The sequence below is a fragment of the Acanthochromis polyacanthus genome, chromosome 1 (genome assembly GCF_021347895.1).
Source record: "Acanthochromis polyacanthus isolate Apoly-LR-REF ecotype Palm Island chromosome 1, KAUST_Apoly_ChrSc, whole genome shotgun sequence".
In the NCBI taxonomy this organism is placed as follows: Eukaryota; Metazoa; Chordata; class Actinopteri; family Pomacentridae; genus Acanthochromis; species Acanthochromis polyacanthus.
The window spans coordinates 916,873-932,839 of record NC_067113.1 but is presented as its reverse complement, the minus strand read 5'-3'; the positions used below and the strand labels follow the sequence as shown (position 1 = coordinate 932,839).

Genomic DNA, 15,967 nt, shown 5'->3' with positions numbered 1-15,967 from the left:
AAGTGTGTTTAAAGTATTTCTGAGCAGCCACACTAGAAAGCAGAGCAAGACACTGGCTGTCCAAATGAAATGAGGGAGAAGCAGTGTCATTTACATCTGGGGGTAACAGCGTACACATCATCGGTGCCAGATGGGGACACTAAAACTCTTGGGGTGGCACAAAACCAAAATCCATAGCTAAATTTCAGGAATTCTGTTTTGCTGTTGGAGGATAGGGCTGCACAGTGATGTAGTGGTTAGCACTTTCGCCTTACAGCAAGAAGATCTCTGGTTCGAGTCCCGGCCTGAGCCTGGGATCTTTCTGCATGGAGTTTGCATGTTCTCCCTGTGCATGTGTGGGTTTTCTCTAGGTACTCCGGCTTCCTCTCACAGTCCAAAAATATTCTGAGTTTAATTGGTTACTCTAAATTGCCCATAGGTGTGAATGTGAGTGTGATTGTTTGTCTGTATATGTAGCCCTGTGACAGACTGGCGACCTGTCCAGGGTGTCCCCTGCCTTCACCTGAGTCAGATGGGATAGGCTCCATCACCCCCCATGACCCTAGTGAGGATAAAGCGTGTATAGAGAATGGATGGATGGATGGATGTTGGAGGATAGAGGCTACAGTTGAGGCCAAAATTATCCCCCCATGGAGCATTTTCCTAAAATTCTGCCCAGTGGTTGCATCATTGATAAAACTTAATATAGTCAAACATTCACCGGTGCTATTTAGTAGCTTTTGGTACATTTTGGAATTTAAAAATTTTTCTAGACTTGCTTTATATCAAATATAGTGAAAAATGGGGTGATCAAAAATATTAGCATGTGAAGTTTTGCTTTCAAAGCACACCTTATCAACCAATCAGCTTTCAAACCACACCTGTGCAGGCAATTGGCTTCCTAACAACACTTGAGCATTCAGTCAGCATTGAGCTTGAGGGGTTATTATTATTGAGAAGAAGTATTCTTATTCACCATGTCAAAGACAAAGGAAAATCAGTCTTGAGCTTAGGAAAAAGATAGTGGAGGCTCATAATAAGGGGGAAGGCTGTACTGCCATTTCTAAGCATTTCACAGTGACTAGAAGAGCTGTACGTTGCATCACTGCCAAGTACAAAGAGACAAATTCTGTAAGAAATAAGCCTGGGCGTGGTTGACAGCACAAGATTTCAAGAACTCTGAAGAGGAAAATAGTCAGGGGTATCAGCAATGTCAGAAGCCTCAGACATCTGGCAAGATGATTGTTGCTGGCCTTGCCTCTTTTGGAGTTACACTTCTTTTGGAGGGTTCACAGTCAAGTTGGCCCCCAGCCAAGTCGGCCCATAGTCAAGTCGGCCCCATGCAAACTTGGCCCCTTATCACAAACACAATTGAGGCCAGTGTTGACTGTCAGTGAATAGGTGCCAGCTTATTAATTAATCCAATCCAATTGGCCAGAACTTTGTATGTTACTGCCGGCTTGAATTATAATATGAACAACAGAGACCATTTACCATTACATCAGTTCATTTCAGTACATCAGTTCATTACATACATCAGTATATAACATTACAATCATTTACTGCAACAACTGCAAAAACTGCCTGTAACTGCTGTCATAATAGCCCTGTATTACTAACAATACAATCATTGCAGTCACTGCAATAACTGCTAAAACTGGCTGTAATTGCTGTCATAATGGGGCCGAGTAGACTAGGGGCCGACTTGGTATGGGGACGACTTGGTCGGGGGCCAAGTTGACTGACCCCTCTTTTGGAGTTACACTTGGAATACACTATATTGCCAAAAGTATTCACTCACCTGCCTTGACTGGCATATGAACGTAAGTGACATCCCATTCCTAATCCATGGGGTTCAATATGACGTCGGCCCACCCTTTGCAGCTATAACACCTTCAACTCTTCTGGGAAGGCTGTCCACAAGGTTTAGGAGTGTGTTTATGGGAATTTTTGACCATTCTTCCAGAAGCACATTTGTGAACTCACACACTGATGTTGGACCAGAAGGCCTGGCTCTCAGTCTCCACTCTAATTCATCCCAAAGGTATTCTATCGGGCTGAGGTCAGGACTCTGTGCAGGCCAGTCAAGTTCATCCACACCAGACTCTGTCATCCATGTCTTTATGGACCTTGCTTTGTGCACTGGTGCACAGTCATGTTGGGAGAGGAAGGGGCCAGCTCCAAACTGTTCCCACAACGTTGGGAGTATGGAATTGTCCAGAATGTCTTGGTAGGCTGAAGCATTCAGAGTTCCTTTCACTGGAACTAAGGGGCCAAGCCCAGCTCCTGAAAAACAAGCCCACACCATAAACCCCCCTACACCAAACTTTACACTTGGCACAATGCAGTCCGACAAGTATGGTTCTCCTGGCAACCGCCAAACCCAGACCGGTCCATCAGATTGCCAGATATAGAAGTGCGATTGGTCACTCCAGAGAAGGCGTCTCCACTGCTCTAGAGTCCAGTGGCGGCGTGCTTTACACCACTGCATCCCACGCTTTGCATTGCACTTGGTGATGTACGGCTTGGATGCAGCTGCTCGGCCATGGAAACCCATTCCATGAAGCTCTCTGCTGAAGCTCTGTTCTTGAGCTGATCTGAAGGCCACATGAAGTGTTTGAAGGTCTGTAGCCATTGACTGTGCAGAAAGTTGCCCACCTCTTGGCGCTATGCGCCTCAGCATCCGCTGACCCAGCTCCATCAGTTTATGTGGCCGACCACTTGGCAGCTGAGTTGCTGTCGTTCCCACACACTTCCACTTTCTTATAATACAGCTGACAGTTGACTGTGGAATATTTAGGAGCGAGGAAATGTCACGACTGGATTTGTTGCACAGGCGGCATCCTATCACAGTTAAAGTCTGGAATTCACTGAGCTCCTGAAAGCAACCCATTCTTTCACTAGATAGATAGATAGATAGATAGATAGATTAAACCTTTATTAATCCACAGTGGGGAAATGTACAACATCACTAATGTTTGTAAAAGCAGTCTGCATACCCAGGTGCTTGATTTTATACACCTGTGGCTATGGAAGTGATTGGAACACCTGATTCTGATTATTTGGATGGGTGAGCGAATACTTTTGGCAATTTAGTGTAGCTGTGAGGGCTCTTCATCATGGTGGGCTTCAAGGCCATTGTCCCAGAAGAAGCCCTTTATTCAAAGAGCAGCACATCAGAGGCAGACTGAGGTTTGCCATGAACATTTTAGAGGTACAGATGAGTTTTGGAAATTAGACCAAAGGTCTGATGAGGCTACACTGGACCTCTTTGTCCACATGGATGTTGCTTATGATTGGGGAAGAAAGCCTAAGAACACCATTTCCACAGGTAAACATGGTGGTGGGAGCATCATGCTGTGGGGCTGTTTTGCAGCCTTAGGCACAGGGAGGGTTGTTCAGGTGCATGGCATCATTTTTATGGCTGAAACCGGGACCAGGGTCCAATTTTGTATTGTTGCATGTGCAAATGTGGAATGATATGACAAGAAAGAACCTTTAACCTTGACCTTTGATCATGAAAAAAGAAAATTCTGTTGACATTTTCAGGTATAATTTGAAGAAATCTGCTCTTAGTCTAGGCTTGGGTCGCCACTGGGTCTTCCAACAAGGCAATGACCCAAAGCATACGTCAAAATTGGTCCAACAGTTCTTAAAGGACCCTAAAACCAAGGTCCTGCAGTGGCCCACACAGAACCCAGATCTCAGTCCTACTGAGTATCTGTGGTGGGTCCCAAAGTGGATGTCCGTGCTCAGAAGTCATGCAGTCTGGACCAGCTAGAACAATTTGCATTGTGAGAATGTGTCAAAATCCCTCAGCGGACATGTGACAACATAGCAAAGAACCACTCTGGGAGGCTGATGTCAGTTGTGGCACAGAAAGGGCACACTATTAACTATTGATTGCCAGGGGGCTAATAATTTATCCTTGCCATTTTTACCTTTTCTTGTTTCAACTTAAATCAATCAATAAAATGTCCGAATCAAACTTAGTGAACATTTTGTCTTTGTCATTTTGGAAACAAATAAACCATAAACCACTTGTTGTTAATGGTAATTTCCATGCAGAAATCATAGGTTGTGTCTGATTTCACAAGGGGAGCGAATGATTTTGGCTTCAGCTGCAGGTGACCACTATGTGAGAGTTCAGAAATCACGCACTAATATACCTTGGTGTTGCTTCTTATTTTACAGTTCATGCTACCGGTTATCTGATGTACATAGCTAATACAGGTACATTTCACATTCTGGTTATCAGGATGACTACTCTTCAAAAATTATCCAGGAGAAGGGATGCTGCAAAGCATCTGAGGGGAAATGTTTATCCATGGAGCATCCATTGATTATTTATGAGTTCCACACTGAGAATTCTGTCCACGTGATGATAATTTATCAAACTAATGGCAGTGTTAGTGCCATATAAAATGGTTGCCACACCACACAACATTAACATCATTAATCACTAATTATAAGGGATTAATGATGTTAATGTGTTGTGTGGCAGCTCTCTTTCCTTGCAGGTGCTCACCTAGACATTCGGCTGCTCTCAGATGCTGCAGGTATTTAATAAACTCAGAGGACAGACTCCTGGAAACAGCTGCAGCAGCAACACACTAAATGTTTGCTCCTCCAATTTGAGGTCTGTGTGTATGCCTGTGTCTCTGTGCTGTCTCTGATGGTTATGGATGGGCTGTGCACAGCTGGACAGTGTCATTGCATTCACTGAAACGTAAGCATTTGAATTTCAGTCAATGAACCCTCGTATCTGGGTTGGTCACAAAGGTTGTTGTTAAAATTTAATGGGTGGTCATATAAAAAGAACACAAAAAACATAAACATAAAAAAGGCATACCTTCAAAATCTGCCTTCAATAAAAGCACTAAAGTACGAGCATTGTGTATACTTTCCCAGAAGTTTTGCATATGCAGAAAGGCCTATTTTAGAACAATGGATTGCATCATGTTATTGATTAGTATGCCTCAGTAATTATTTCATTCATGTGTTCATCACTTTAATATTGCAGCTCGTTAAAGTGCATCATATATTAAAGCAAAGTCCAGCACTCAATCACAATCACTCAGCAAAGACTATAAATGGTTCTATTTATATAGCGCTTTTATCCAAAGCGCTTTACATGATACGTCACATTCACACACTGATGGCAGAAGCTGCCATGCAAGGCGCTACCCACGACCCACCAGGAGCAATTAGGGGTTCGGTGTCTTGCGCAGGGACACCTCGATATGAGCTTGACGGGCTGAGGATCGAACCAGCAACCTTCCAGTTACAAGACGGCCACTCTACCCACTGAGCCATGCTGCCGCCGACTATACAACATCTATGAATGTTTCGAGTTACAAATAACTTAAACAATGTATGAATAAGGCTGAATAAAATGCCTCTGTTGCACAGAGATGTACAGACAGTCTGCGTATGAAATCAAGTTACATCAATGCGTTAATGATGCAGGTTTTGCTGTTAAGGCTATGCTGAGTAAAGGTGTATGTAGAGAGTAAAAATTATGTAGAAAATACTTTGCTTTAATATATGATGCACTTTATCAAGTGCAGCATGTCAGAATTTTATTTATATTAAATCTGCTTTCCTCCACTGCATGTTGTCAACAGAAGTGCCATAATTCCTGCAGTACACCGTTCATGTTGAGCCTAAATACAGGAACCTGGCGGCAGCAGAAGTGAGAAAATCATAGTTACTGGCAGCATCCAGCAGACTAATGGCAAGCTCATGAATCAGTGAAGGGCACAGTAGTCATTTGAAATAACAGCATGTGTGGTGGAGACCTAGACTGGTGGTAAACTGCTACAATAGTTGGAGGTGACAGGTGGAGGACAAACAAAGGCTCTGTTAAATTCTCCGTCTATAATCCCACACAGCAGCTAATCTGCCACACAGCAGCTAATCGACCATTGTGTCTCCAAGTGTAATCTGAGAAAAAACAGAGGATTTTTTGGGAATGTGGAGGAAGCCAGGCTGGCTTTAGCTGGCTTATCTCCTTGATTCAGCCAGTAGTGGTAACTGGGTCTGGGCTGCTCCCCAATGTGACGCCACACCGCACTCATTCCTCAGCAGTGGTGGAGAGAAGTGACTCATTCAGGATTTAAGTCATTTCTTCACCTAATAGTCATTTATACATTTGCTTTATTACCTACACAGACTGATTTTATTTGGTTAAGTTTTGATTCTCACTTTCTGATTGTTTTAGTCAGTTATCAGATATTTGTGTATGTTGCTGTTTGCTCATTTATGGCTGTATTTAGTAGGTAACAGAATCTTATAATGGTGACATAAAAGTTACTTTTCAACAAGCTTGTACTGCATCTCACAATACTGATGTGTGAAAGTAAATCATTTCTTTTACTGCCCTGTGAATTGTCCATTTCCTAATGAAACTATGTGTTGTGGTGTGTGTGTGTTGCAGCTGTGTGAAAGCCAGAGGGCAGTTATTCTGGATCTGGGCACAGAGCCTCAGCGAGTGGAGATTGTGACCTTTCAGCCCTTTGAGGATGACGAAAGCAGAGAGCAAGATCTGACCAGCTCCCCTACAAACACCACCACTGAAAACAGGTGTGTTGTAGTTAAACATCTGTGCTTGTTAGGACTGGTTTGAGCTGTAGACCTGGGCAGTGAGACAAGGGGGAAAGTGAGGATATTTTGTAACGTTTATACAGTTTGAGGGTTAAGACTTGTAGTGTAGAGTGACAGCTGAAGGGAAGAAGCTGCTCTGGTTTAGAGATTCCTGTAGCACCTCCCAAAGGTTAGAAGGGACAACAGCCTGTGTCCGGGGTGGAAGGCATTTTTGCACAAAACATGAACAACATATTGTGTAACCACAATTTTGGCAATAAATTATCTATACAGCTGAGCACATAAAACAGTGCATTAGTGTTGAATTGACGACTCAAGTATTATGTTAACTATATTAAGAAATTAATACTAGAGCAGAAAATACTGTACAGTAATTTATGATAAAGCTAAATGTTACTAACTGATCAGAACTGCAACAATTAAGTGGTTTTTCTATTAGCAGACAAAGAAAAATACAATCTGCAACAATTTTGATGATTTCAACATTTTAGTGAACAAGCCAGAAAATGATGAGCAGATTACATAAGCAAACACATATTATTTAGACAAAATATCCAAAAATTAATCAGTGCAATACATTGCTGGATGATGTGTTAAAGTCAGCTTTATACAAAGAAAAATCTGGTCAAGGGAATAAATGTGTGTGTGTATACAGACAGACAGTACTCTTCTGTTCAAGATTACTTTGTATGAATATGAAACAGACCTGGACAAAAATGATGGTACCCTTAACTTAATATTTTGTTGTACAACCTTTTAAACCAATCACTGCAGTCTGGTGATTTCTGTAACTCTCAGAGAGACTTCTGCACGTGTCGACTCCTGGTGAGCAAACTGCTCCAGCTGTCTCAGGTGTGAAGGCTGTCCTTCTCCAGACTGCATGTTTCAGCTCCTTCCACAGATGTTCAGTAGAATTCAGATCAGGGCTCACTGGAGGCCACTTCAGAACAGTTCAGTGTGTAACTGTGTGTCACTCTTCATCTAGCTGTGTTGCGATGTTAGCCTTGCCTAGCATCGTTAGCTTAACGGTGTTCTCCATATGCGCCCTCCTACTCTCGTGTTTCTTTATTTTCTCGGATAAATGTTTCATGTCTCTTACTCCTGAAACAGTCCATGCCGTGTCTGTCCCAGCCGTTTTATAGAGCAAACACAGGAAGCAATATAAAGCATTTGCATGACTGCATCCAGCTAGCCAAGCCTTCCTCTTGTACCAATTATGAGAGAAGCCTCTTGTATAAAATTGACCTTTTTCACTGGTTTGTTGACTTATTTTGATATTAGGTTGATCTGGGTCGCTGTGTCTCTTCTCCCATCCCTCCCACTCCACCTCTCTACCTCTGCCTCTCTACCTTTTCTGTCCCTCCAACCCGCCTGGCCAGCAGACAGATAGTTCCCCCACATAAAGAGCCAGGTTCTGCTCAAGGTTTTTTTTTTCCCTGTTAAAGGGTGTTTTTCTTGCCACTGTCTCCTTGGGGTTTGCTCTAGGGGTTCAGGCATATGGGTTCTGTAAAGCGTCTTGAGGCAATTTGACTGTAATTGAATGAATGGTTAATGCATGAGAGACGTGGGCTTATATGGCAGGAGGTGAAATTGGGGGCAGGTGTGCTGATCACTGCTGCTGTCTCTTATTGCAGCAATTAGCAGGTACAGGCAGCCTGGAAGATGGGAAAGAGAGAGAGAGAAGAGGGAGATAAAGATGACAGATGCAGGAAGACGGAGCCAGAGCGACGGACAGGTCAAAACAGACAGATTGCAAAGGGACAAGGAGGGAGAAGGACAGAGAAGAACAGGGGCTGGAGCAGGGATCATGATATACATGACCTTTACATGTGTATGGAAGCTTTTCACATCTGTACCTCCATGAACTCATAGGCTGCACCAAGTCGATAGAACAGAGCCCAATTGAAAATTGACTTAATTCTACAAAGATGTCATAGTACTATGCTTTAACAGAGAGACGTAGACAGGGGTTATTTGCTTGTCAACTCAATGAACAATGCCCAGAATTACTGAATCCAATTTCATTTAAACCTGTTGGATCTGTGTAATCTGATGTTGCTGGAGCCACATTCTAGTGTTCATTAGTGAAACTGCAGATTAACTGTGACCCTCTGTCTTCTGCTAAATGTAGCTTCCAGACTCCAGAGCCTGAGACGCCAAGCCCAGAGCCTAAGGAGGAGGAGACGGACGTGACGCAACAAAACACCAGAGAGGAGAATCAGGGAAGGAGCCTGGATTCATACGACCAGCTGACAACAGACAACAAGAAACACAACAACAACAACAACATGATGGCATGTAAGTAAGAACTCCTTCAAATGTCATCACATTTTCCACCTTAATCCAAATGAGCAGTACTTGTTCACAGGCCATTTTAACCCCTTTAAGAAGGTCTGACATTGAAGTGTCATTGTCTGACAAATCTGGCAGTTTTTCTACAGGAAGACTATTTTTGCAAAATAAGAGTAATTATAGATAATAAAATGAGACAATGAAAGTAATATAGCCTGAAGACTTTACAGATTGGTTGTTAGTGAAATTTAGATTGGAAGACTTTTTCTGGAGGAAACCTCAGTATTTTACTTAGTTCTCTATTAAAACTGATGACAGTGTTCTTTAGACTTGGACCTGACCTGAATTTGGCTATACAGGCTACAGCAGAAAAAAATGTACGTACATGTACATTTATACACTTTCTTTGAAAATCTACCAATTGTTGTATTTTATATAAAATACACCACTTGGTAGACTTTCAAAGAAAGTGTCTAAATTTGTCCAAATTTAGATGTATTTTTGAGCACTGAACAGAACGACTTATGCTCTACTTCCAGTCTTGAACAGACTAAGCTAATCACATCCAACTTCAGCTCTGTAGGATCGATGTCTTCTCTCAGAAGGAGAGTGTACAGATGCATTTGCCAGACTGTTGAAATATTCATTATTGCTTTCCAGTTGTGACGCCTCACTGTGGCCAGGAGCATAAGTCGTTCTGTGCATTTGTCAGATGTGTGCGTGTGTTCCTGTGTGTGTCTGATTTCTTAGTGTGATCATAAGAAAAGCTCAATGACTGAAGGTAAATTCTCCCTGCAGGCAAGCAGCAGGGAGAATTTACTTCCTTCTCTCTTCACCCACACAGCTGCTGCTCCTGGAGGCTGCAGTTTTAACTTCACAGATGTGTGTGTGTGTGCTTTACTTAACACCCATCAGACTGCCAGGAGGAGCATTTTTGTTTCAAACTATCTCACTCTTTGTGTCAGACACACTGCAAGATCTTTTCTCAGCTAGCTGAAATCTGCACATTTTCAGTCCACGCCATAGTGTGTGATTATTTTTATTATGGCTATCATTGTGGAGTTTAGAGCCGATAGATATGTCAGCTATAGTTTAGCATTTGAAAGACTACCTTTTCTACGCTATTTGTGAGCATTAGCTTTCCTTTTTGGAATGATTCAAACTTGGATGACAGACAACATCTTCTCCATTCCTTTTGCTCAGTTTTCATTCACAGCTTAAAGTTCCCACTGATTTGAGTTGTGGATGAGCACAGGCCTCGGGAAAGTGGAGTGACTCACCTAACAAATCAGTTTTCTTGTGGTATATCTTGAAAGCAATGAAAGTAGCACTCCCACAGCTCAGTAATTCTGTCACATTGAAACTGTGCACCTGTGTGGTATTTTGGTGTTCTGCACTGAGCACACTTGGCACAGGTGTGAGGAGAGGCACAAACAGGTGGGAGGTTCAGAAAGGGACTTAGTGAGAAATGCATCTTAGACTGCTCTGAGACAGACAAAAATCTCAAAAATATACATGTTCCTAGTTTTGGCTCACACATCTGCTGCCACTGAATCATCTTGCAGTCTTAAGATGTGTTTCAGTCTGCATTAAAATAAAGTAATTGCAGCATAACTATGTATTTTGATTTCTAACATAGTATGAGTGACTACTACTGTACCTGCTGTCCACAGCTGTATGCATGGATTCAGTGAAAAGAAATGATCTCTGCAGCAGTCTAGAAGCAGCACAACACATATATTGATATGTGCTGATTTAAGAAGTGCAGTGACATTCTATTTCAATCAAATGACAGCAGGCAGCTACAAAAGAAGCACACACCTCTACACACATGGTTATGACTCAGTATTCTCTGTTTATGTGAGATACTGTATTTCTTTTTTTGCAAAAGAATGGTATGCTCCATTCTTGAAACGCACTCAAATGACAGTGAAGACGCTTAGGGGGGATGCTTTGAAATGAACAGTTTCATCAGGTTTTTTTCCGTTTGCTCATTGTTGTAGCTGAATAAAAAATCACACGCTAACAGGTGTTCATTTAGGTCAAGGCGCTCTGCACCATCCAGATATCAATGTGAATTTCTCCTTTTGTTGAACTGCTGTCGTCACACTTCACCATGGTTGACTTGGCTGTGAAGGCATTAATGCTTCCAAGACTGACTTCAGTAACCACCACACCCTCCAGGTTATATACAAATTCTATTTATCATTTGTTTTGCTGCACATACATGAACCAAAACGGCAGGCGTGCTTGGAGACACATGTTTAAAATAGGGCTCCTACTGTGTCCATAGACTGTATGTCAGTGTTCTTGTGAAGGAACATGTCGTACACAAAGTAAGCACACAGCGCACTCTAGTGGGTAAATAATAAAAGTACAACATACAGGAGTTCAAAAGTAACTGAATCACCACTGCAGCACTTCTGCAATTTGACCATTAACATGCTCCACCAGCAGATATTCACCAGAGGAGGAATGGAGGAATTCTTGGAGATATACGAATTAAGTTTGGTGTGCTTTACTATACTGACTGATCTTCCTGTCATGCTTAGTGACCCCTCATAATGGTTATTAAACCATTATAGTACCAATAGAGATAGAACAAGTAAAAATGTAATATATTTCCATTCTGTCTTGTCCTCCCTGCAGCACAGACGTTCACCTTGGTGAGCAGCGACACGTGAGTGATGCCAGCCTCGACATCCACACCGGCGTCCCGTAGAGCCCAGATGTAGCCAGTCTGCACAGAGCATGCTCCATGGCTTCCTGCGTTTACAACAGAACTACTTTGACACTACTGTTACATGCCCACATGGAGAATGAGAAAGTGTGACGGTGCTGCTAACAGACTGGTCCACACTCAGACAAGCAGCCATCACATCCAGACAGAGAGAGGCAGAAGTACTGTATCTTTAGCACCTGTTAGATCTGTCAATACTGATATGTCCTCAAGCAAAACATAAATCTATGGAGTCCCATCTGTCCCAAAGCATTTCTGCATTAAAAAAAAAAGATTGTGAAATGGTTTACTCACAAGAAAAGTTACAGATTATGTGTTTGCACCTAAACCGAATGGAGCAAGTATAAAACTATGACAAAGCTTTTTTCTGGGTCCCAACAATAACTGTTTTAAGGTCCAGTATAGAAATGATGCAGTAAGCAATGAACCAAGTAATTAAGTCAATGTCAGCTGGTATTTTAAACTGTGACCTAATGTTTTCATCTAGTCAAGCAAACAGCTAGTAGTTTAATAAGACTTGTACAGTTGTTTGTTTCCTATTGATTAACACAAATGTTCAGAAAAATTGAACTTTTTCAAATCCACAAATATTTCTTAGACCTGTTTTTGGCTGTATATTCCATTCAGATGTGCATCACCACACTGATAAGTATGACCACAGTCAGACCAGAGGTAGATGTTGGTTGTAGCCTCCCCTTTGTGTCTTGTACACAGTCTGCTTCTTTTCCCACTGATTTTACAGATGAGATTTAACTTTATAAGAACTTGTTTGTGGTGCTTCTTTTGCCAGCTTCATTCAAGTTCAGAAGACGCCTTTGTAGACAGCACTTTAACAGACTATATCTTTTCATTGGAGATTCAGGCAGGTAAAGGCAGATTCATATCACAGTTGTATTCAATACTGCATATTACTGTTACACACAACCGGGTTGAAAGTAGTTTTAAATTCTTGCCGGTACTATTACCAAAACCCTCGTCTCACTCCAACTTCATGCATTTTAAAATAGCGAAGTCAAAACACAAACAAATAAAAACATAATAATATTTTACTGTAGGCCAATGGAATAGGTAGGAATTAATAACACTTGAAAATACAGTAAACTTTTTGCTTTAATTGAAACACTGATAAACATCCAGAATACAAAGCTCTAAGAACAGACATGAGGTCACGAGCAAACACTCAGAATGGAACTAAACATCAAAACACATCACCTACAAGATTTTCCACAGAGGCCTAAAGTAGTTATAGTAGTAGTTAGTAGTAGTTAGTTTCTGATTTTCTGTGGTAACCCATCTTCAGTGTCCCTGTCTTTTCTTTTAATCAAAGAGGTTATTTTCTTCTGCATTATTACTTTGACAAACATTTTTTGACTGTTTTGAAGTGTTTCCCTCCATTTTTATTTAAAATATGCATCTGTCGATGATAACCTTTGTAAATCCTGTTGGTAGTTTTTCAGCCAATCACAAGAACGTGTGGAATTTCAGGTGTTATTTACTGCTCGCCCCGTTCCGGCACAAGCGGCGCTTATTGACGTCTATTGACGAGTTGTGGGAAATGTCCCAGTGCAATAAATCAAGCGCACCTACTTGGTATTGGCTGCTATTGGCCATAGCTGTCGCTGTGTTACGGAAAGTAGACACGCATGCGCACTCACGTACTGCTGAGTGAATGGTCGATAGCAGGCCGCTCGGCGGCGTACCGCCACCAGATCTTTTGGCAGTACTCAGTACCGGACCGTACCGGCACACAAATGGTTTAGTAGAAGGAATTGACAGACAGTCTCCCCATTAATATCTTAAGATGTCTCTCTTGTAAGGCTTTAGTCCATATTCTGAAGAGGAGAGGAAGTCAGGTCCATCATCAGTGGGTGTTTAAGCTCCATCGTGGTAATCCCTTGTATTTTCAGTTTTTTTTTTTAGTGGACAGAATCTCTAGGAGCAGCCATGGGATAGAAGTGTGCATTATGGTCTCCTCAGAATCTCTAGGAGCAGCCATGGGATGGAAGTGTGCATTATGGTCTCCTCAGAATCTCTAGGAGCAGCCATGGGATGGAAGTGTGCATTATGGTCTCCTCAGAATTCGTGGTTCTATTGACTTCATAAAAAAAAAAAAAACCTATGAGGGTGTGGCTAGTAAATGGAGTGAGCTGGGTTGCTGGTTCCGGGGTTGGGGGTGACTTGTACCAAGTGAAGGATTTCAAGCATGTGAAGGTCATGTTCCTGAACTGGGGAAACATGGAAAGCAAGGCTGATAGGTGGATTGTACAGGAGGGTCAGGTGAAGCAGGAACTGAAGTTGAAGATAAAGCTTTCGGTTTATCAGCTGACTTTCCAACCACAACTTATAGTCATGAGAGTTGGTAGAGGCCTAAAAGACAGACATCATGAATGCCAGTAGATGAAATGAGTTTTCTTGGCAGGTGCATAGACTCATCCTTAGTGACTGGATGAAACTGGACACCTTTGTAGAATCTGAAGGCCATATTCATCAGTAAGAGGAAAGTGTTCTCATTTTCCTCTTACTGATGGATGGATTGTTTTGGCCTGGTAAGGCGAAGCAGTAGCTGAAGTTGAAGGCGATGATTCAGCTTTACAGATCAGTGACGTTAGAACCATCACCGATGGTCGTACGCTTTGAGTAGTGACTGAAAAAATTAGATCATGGATGAAAGTGGACACGGTGACTGGATGAGGAGCTCAGACCTCCCATTGAAGGCAATAGGTTCAGGTGGTTTGGGAGTTGATGAGGCTCTGGCCTGGACAGCTTTTTCTAGGGGTTTTCCAAGTATTTCTACTTAGAGTGCAGAGCTGTCAGTGCTTCCAATACACCCAGTGGAGTTACTGAAGAGAAGTTGCTACGTGTGTGTCTACTTCTGAAAAATGTAGGTAAAGAAAATTGTGACTTCCTGTCATAATTTGGCCATTGTTACAGCACAGCTAACCAGCTAAAGCCAGCTAGTTCAGATGCTGGCTGAAGCATGAACTTAGATTACTATATTTTTACACAAAAGTATGATGAAGATTCAGTCCAACCAGCCCACTGTCTAATGCCATCACAGACACTGAGTGTCAGTTTTCTTATTTTTTTCTCCAAAAGGTCATGAAAGACTGCTTATAGCCATTTATGAATACACAAAAATTACAGTTGTAAATTGAACAAAACCATTTCACAGTCTTTATTGCATGTGCGCCTTGTTTTGGGGTTACAAAGCACCATAGAATTGTGTTGCTAAATATATACACACACATCAATATACAGAGCTTTTGATACCTTACTAAGTAGTAAAGTCATCTTAACATAAGAGTTAATAAAATTAGATAAATCTACAGATCTGGAGGAGGGGATGTTAGCTGTGTATGAGCTGCTGAAGGCGAGCGTAAAGCTGTATATAGGAGCACTTTAGAAGTCTCACCACAGATGGGCTAAGCACCAAAAACTCAACACACATGCAGTGCTTTACTTTACCCCGAAGTGTCCGCTGATGCTCTTTGATTTGATGATTTTAACCTGCTTTGATTTTGCTTCTTAATGTTGATTGAAGACTGGAGGATCTCTTATTGCTCTGTTTTCACACACACACACACACACACACACACACACACACACACACACACACACACACACACACACGGGTATATGTATATATATATATATACATATACATATATACACACTCTGCTCTGCTGTTTCCCTTTTTTGGCCAAGACAAAGTGTACGCCAAGGAGATGGTTGGAGTCATCTTCAATTTGTCACCACACACATAGTATGTGAATGCTTTGGGTTTGCAGTCTGCTTTTCAGTTTATGTGTCTTTTGTCTGTTTTTGGTTACATCATATAGAAGATATACAGTAAAGAGCCAGAGAACATGACACGGATGGTGATGAATCGGCGAATAGCACATGTACGAAGCAATAAGTAGGACTGTGGAGCTCCAGGACACAAAGGAAGTTTAAATTATGTATAAACTGTAAAAAAAAAAAAAAACTAAATAAGATAGCATAATTTATGTACACACTGAAAAGAAGAAGAGTGAATATTATAACTATAAGAGGTTATTATTAATATTATTAGGGTCAATATGCAAAATGTTCATAGCCCATCTGTTTTATATCATGTGAAATAAATGTTGATGTTCTTAAAACATGCTTCCAAGTTTTTTTTTCTTTGTGAACTTCTTAGTGGTCATTTATCTGAAACAGTGTGACAGTACCCAAGGCTCCCAGCATTTTGACACCTTTTGAAATTATTGCAAATGTATTAAGCCTTTAATGATCTCTTACATTTAGCTTGGGAACTCTCTGAGGACCTTTACAGACTCTGGGATAAAGTTATACAGTTAGTACCAAAAT

General features: G+C 41.6%; 1 protein-coding gene across 20 annotated transcripts in view; it reads left to right on the top strand.

The window, feature by feature from the left end:
* Nucleotides 1–15,759, top strand: part of LOC110960005 (pleckstrin homology domain-containing family A member 5-like) — a 318,880-nt gene extending 303,121 nt beyond the window's left edge. For all 20 annotated transcript variants that reach the window (XM_051945227.1, XM_051945282.1, XM_051945226.1 and 17 more), the window contains 3 exons: nt 6,419–6,564; nt 8,717–8,883; nt 11,527–15,759. In XM_051945227.1, coding sequence (XP_051801187.1) covers nt 6,419–6,564; nt 8,717–8,883; nt 11,527–11,561 — 348 coding nt within the window. In that variant the 3' untranslated portion in view covers nt 11,562–15,759. The remainder of the gene's footprint in view (nt 1–6,418; nt 6,565–8,716; nt 8,884–11,526) is intronic.
* Nucleotides 15,760–15,967: the final 208 nt, after the last annotated feature.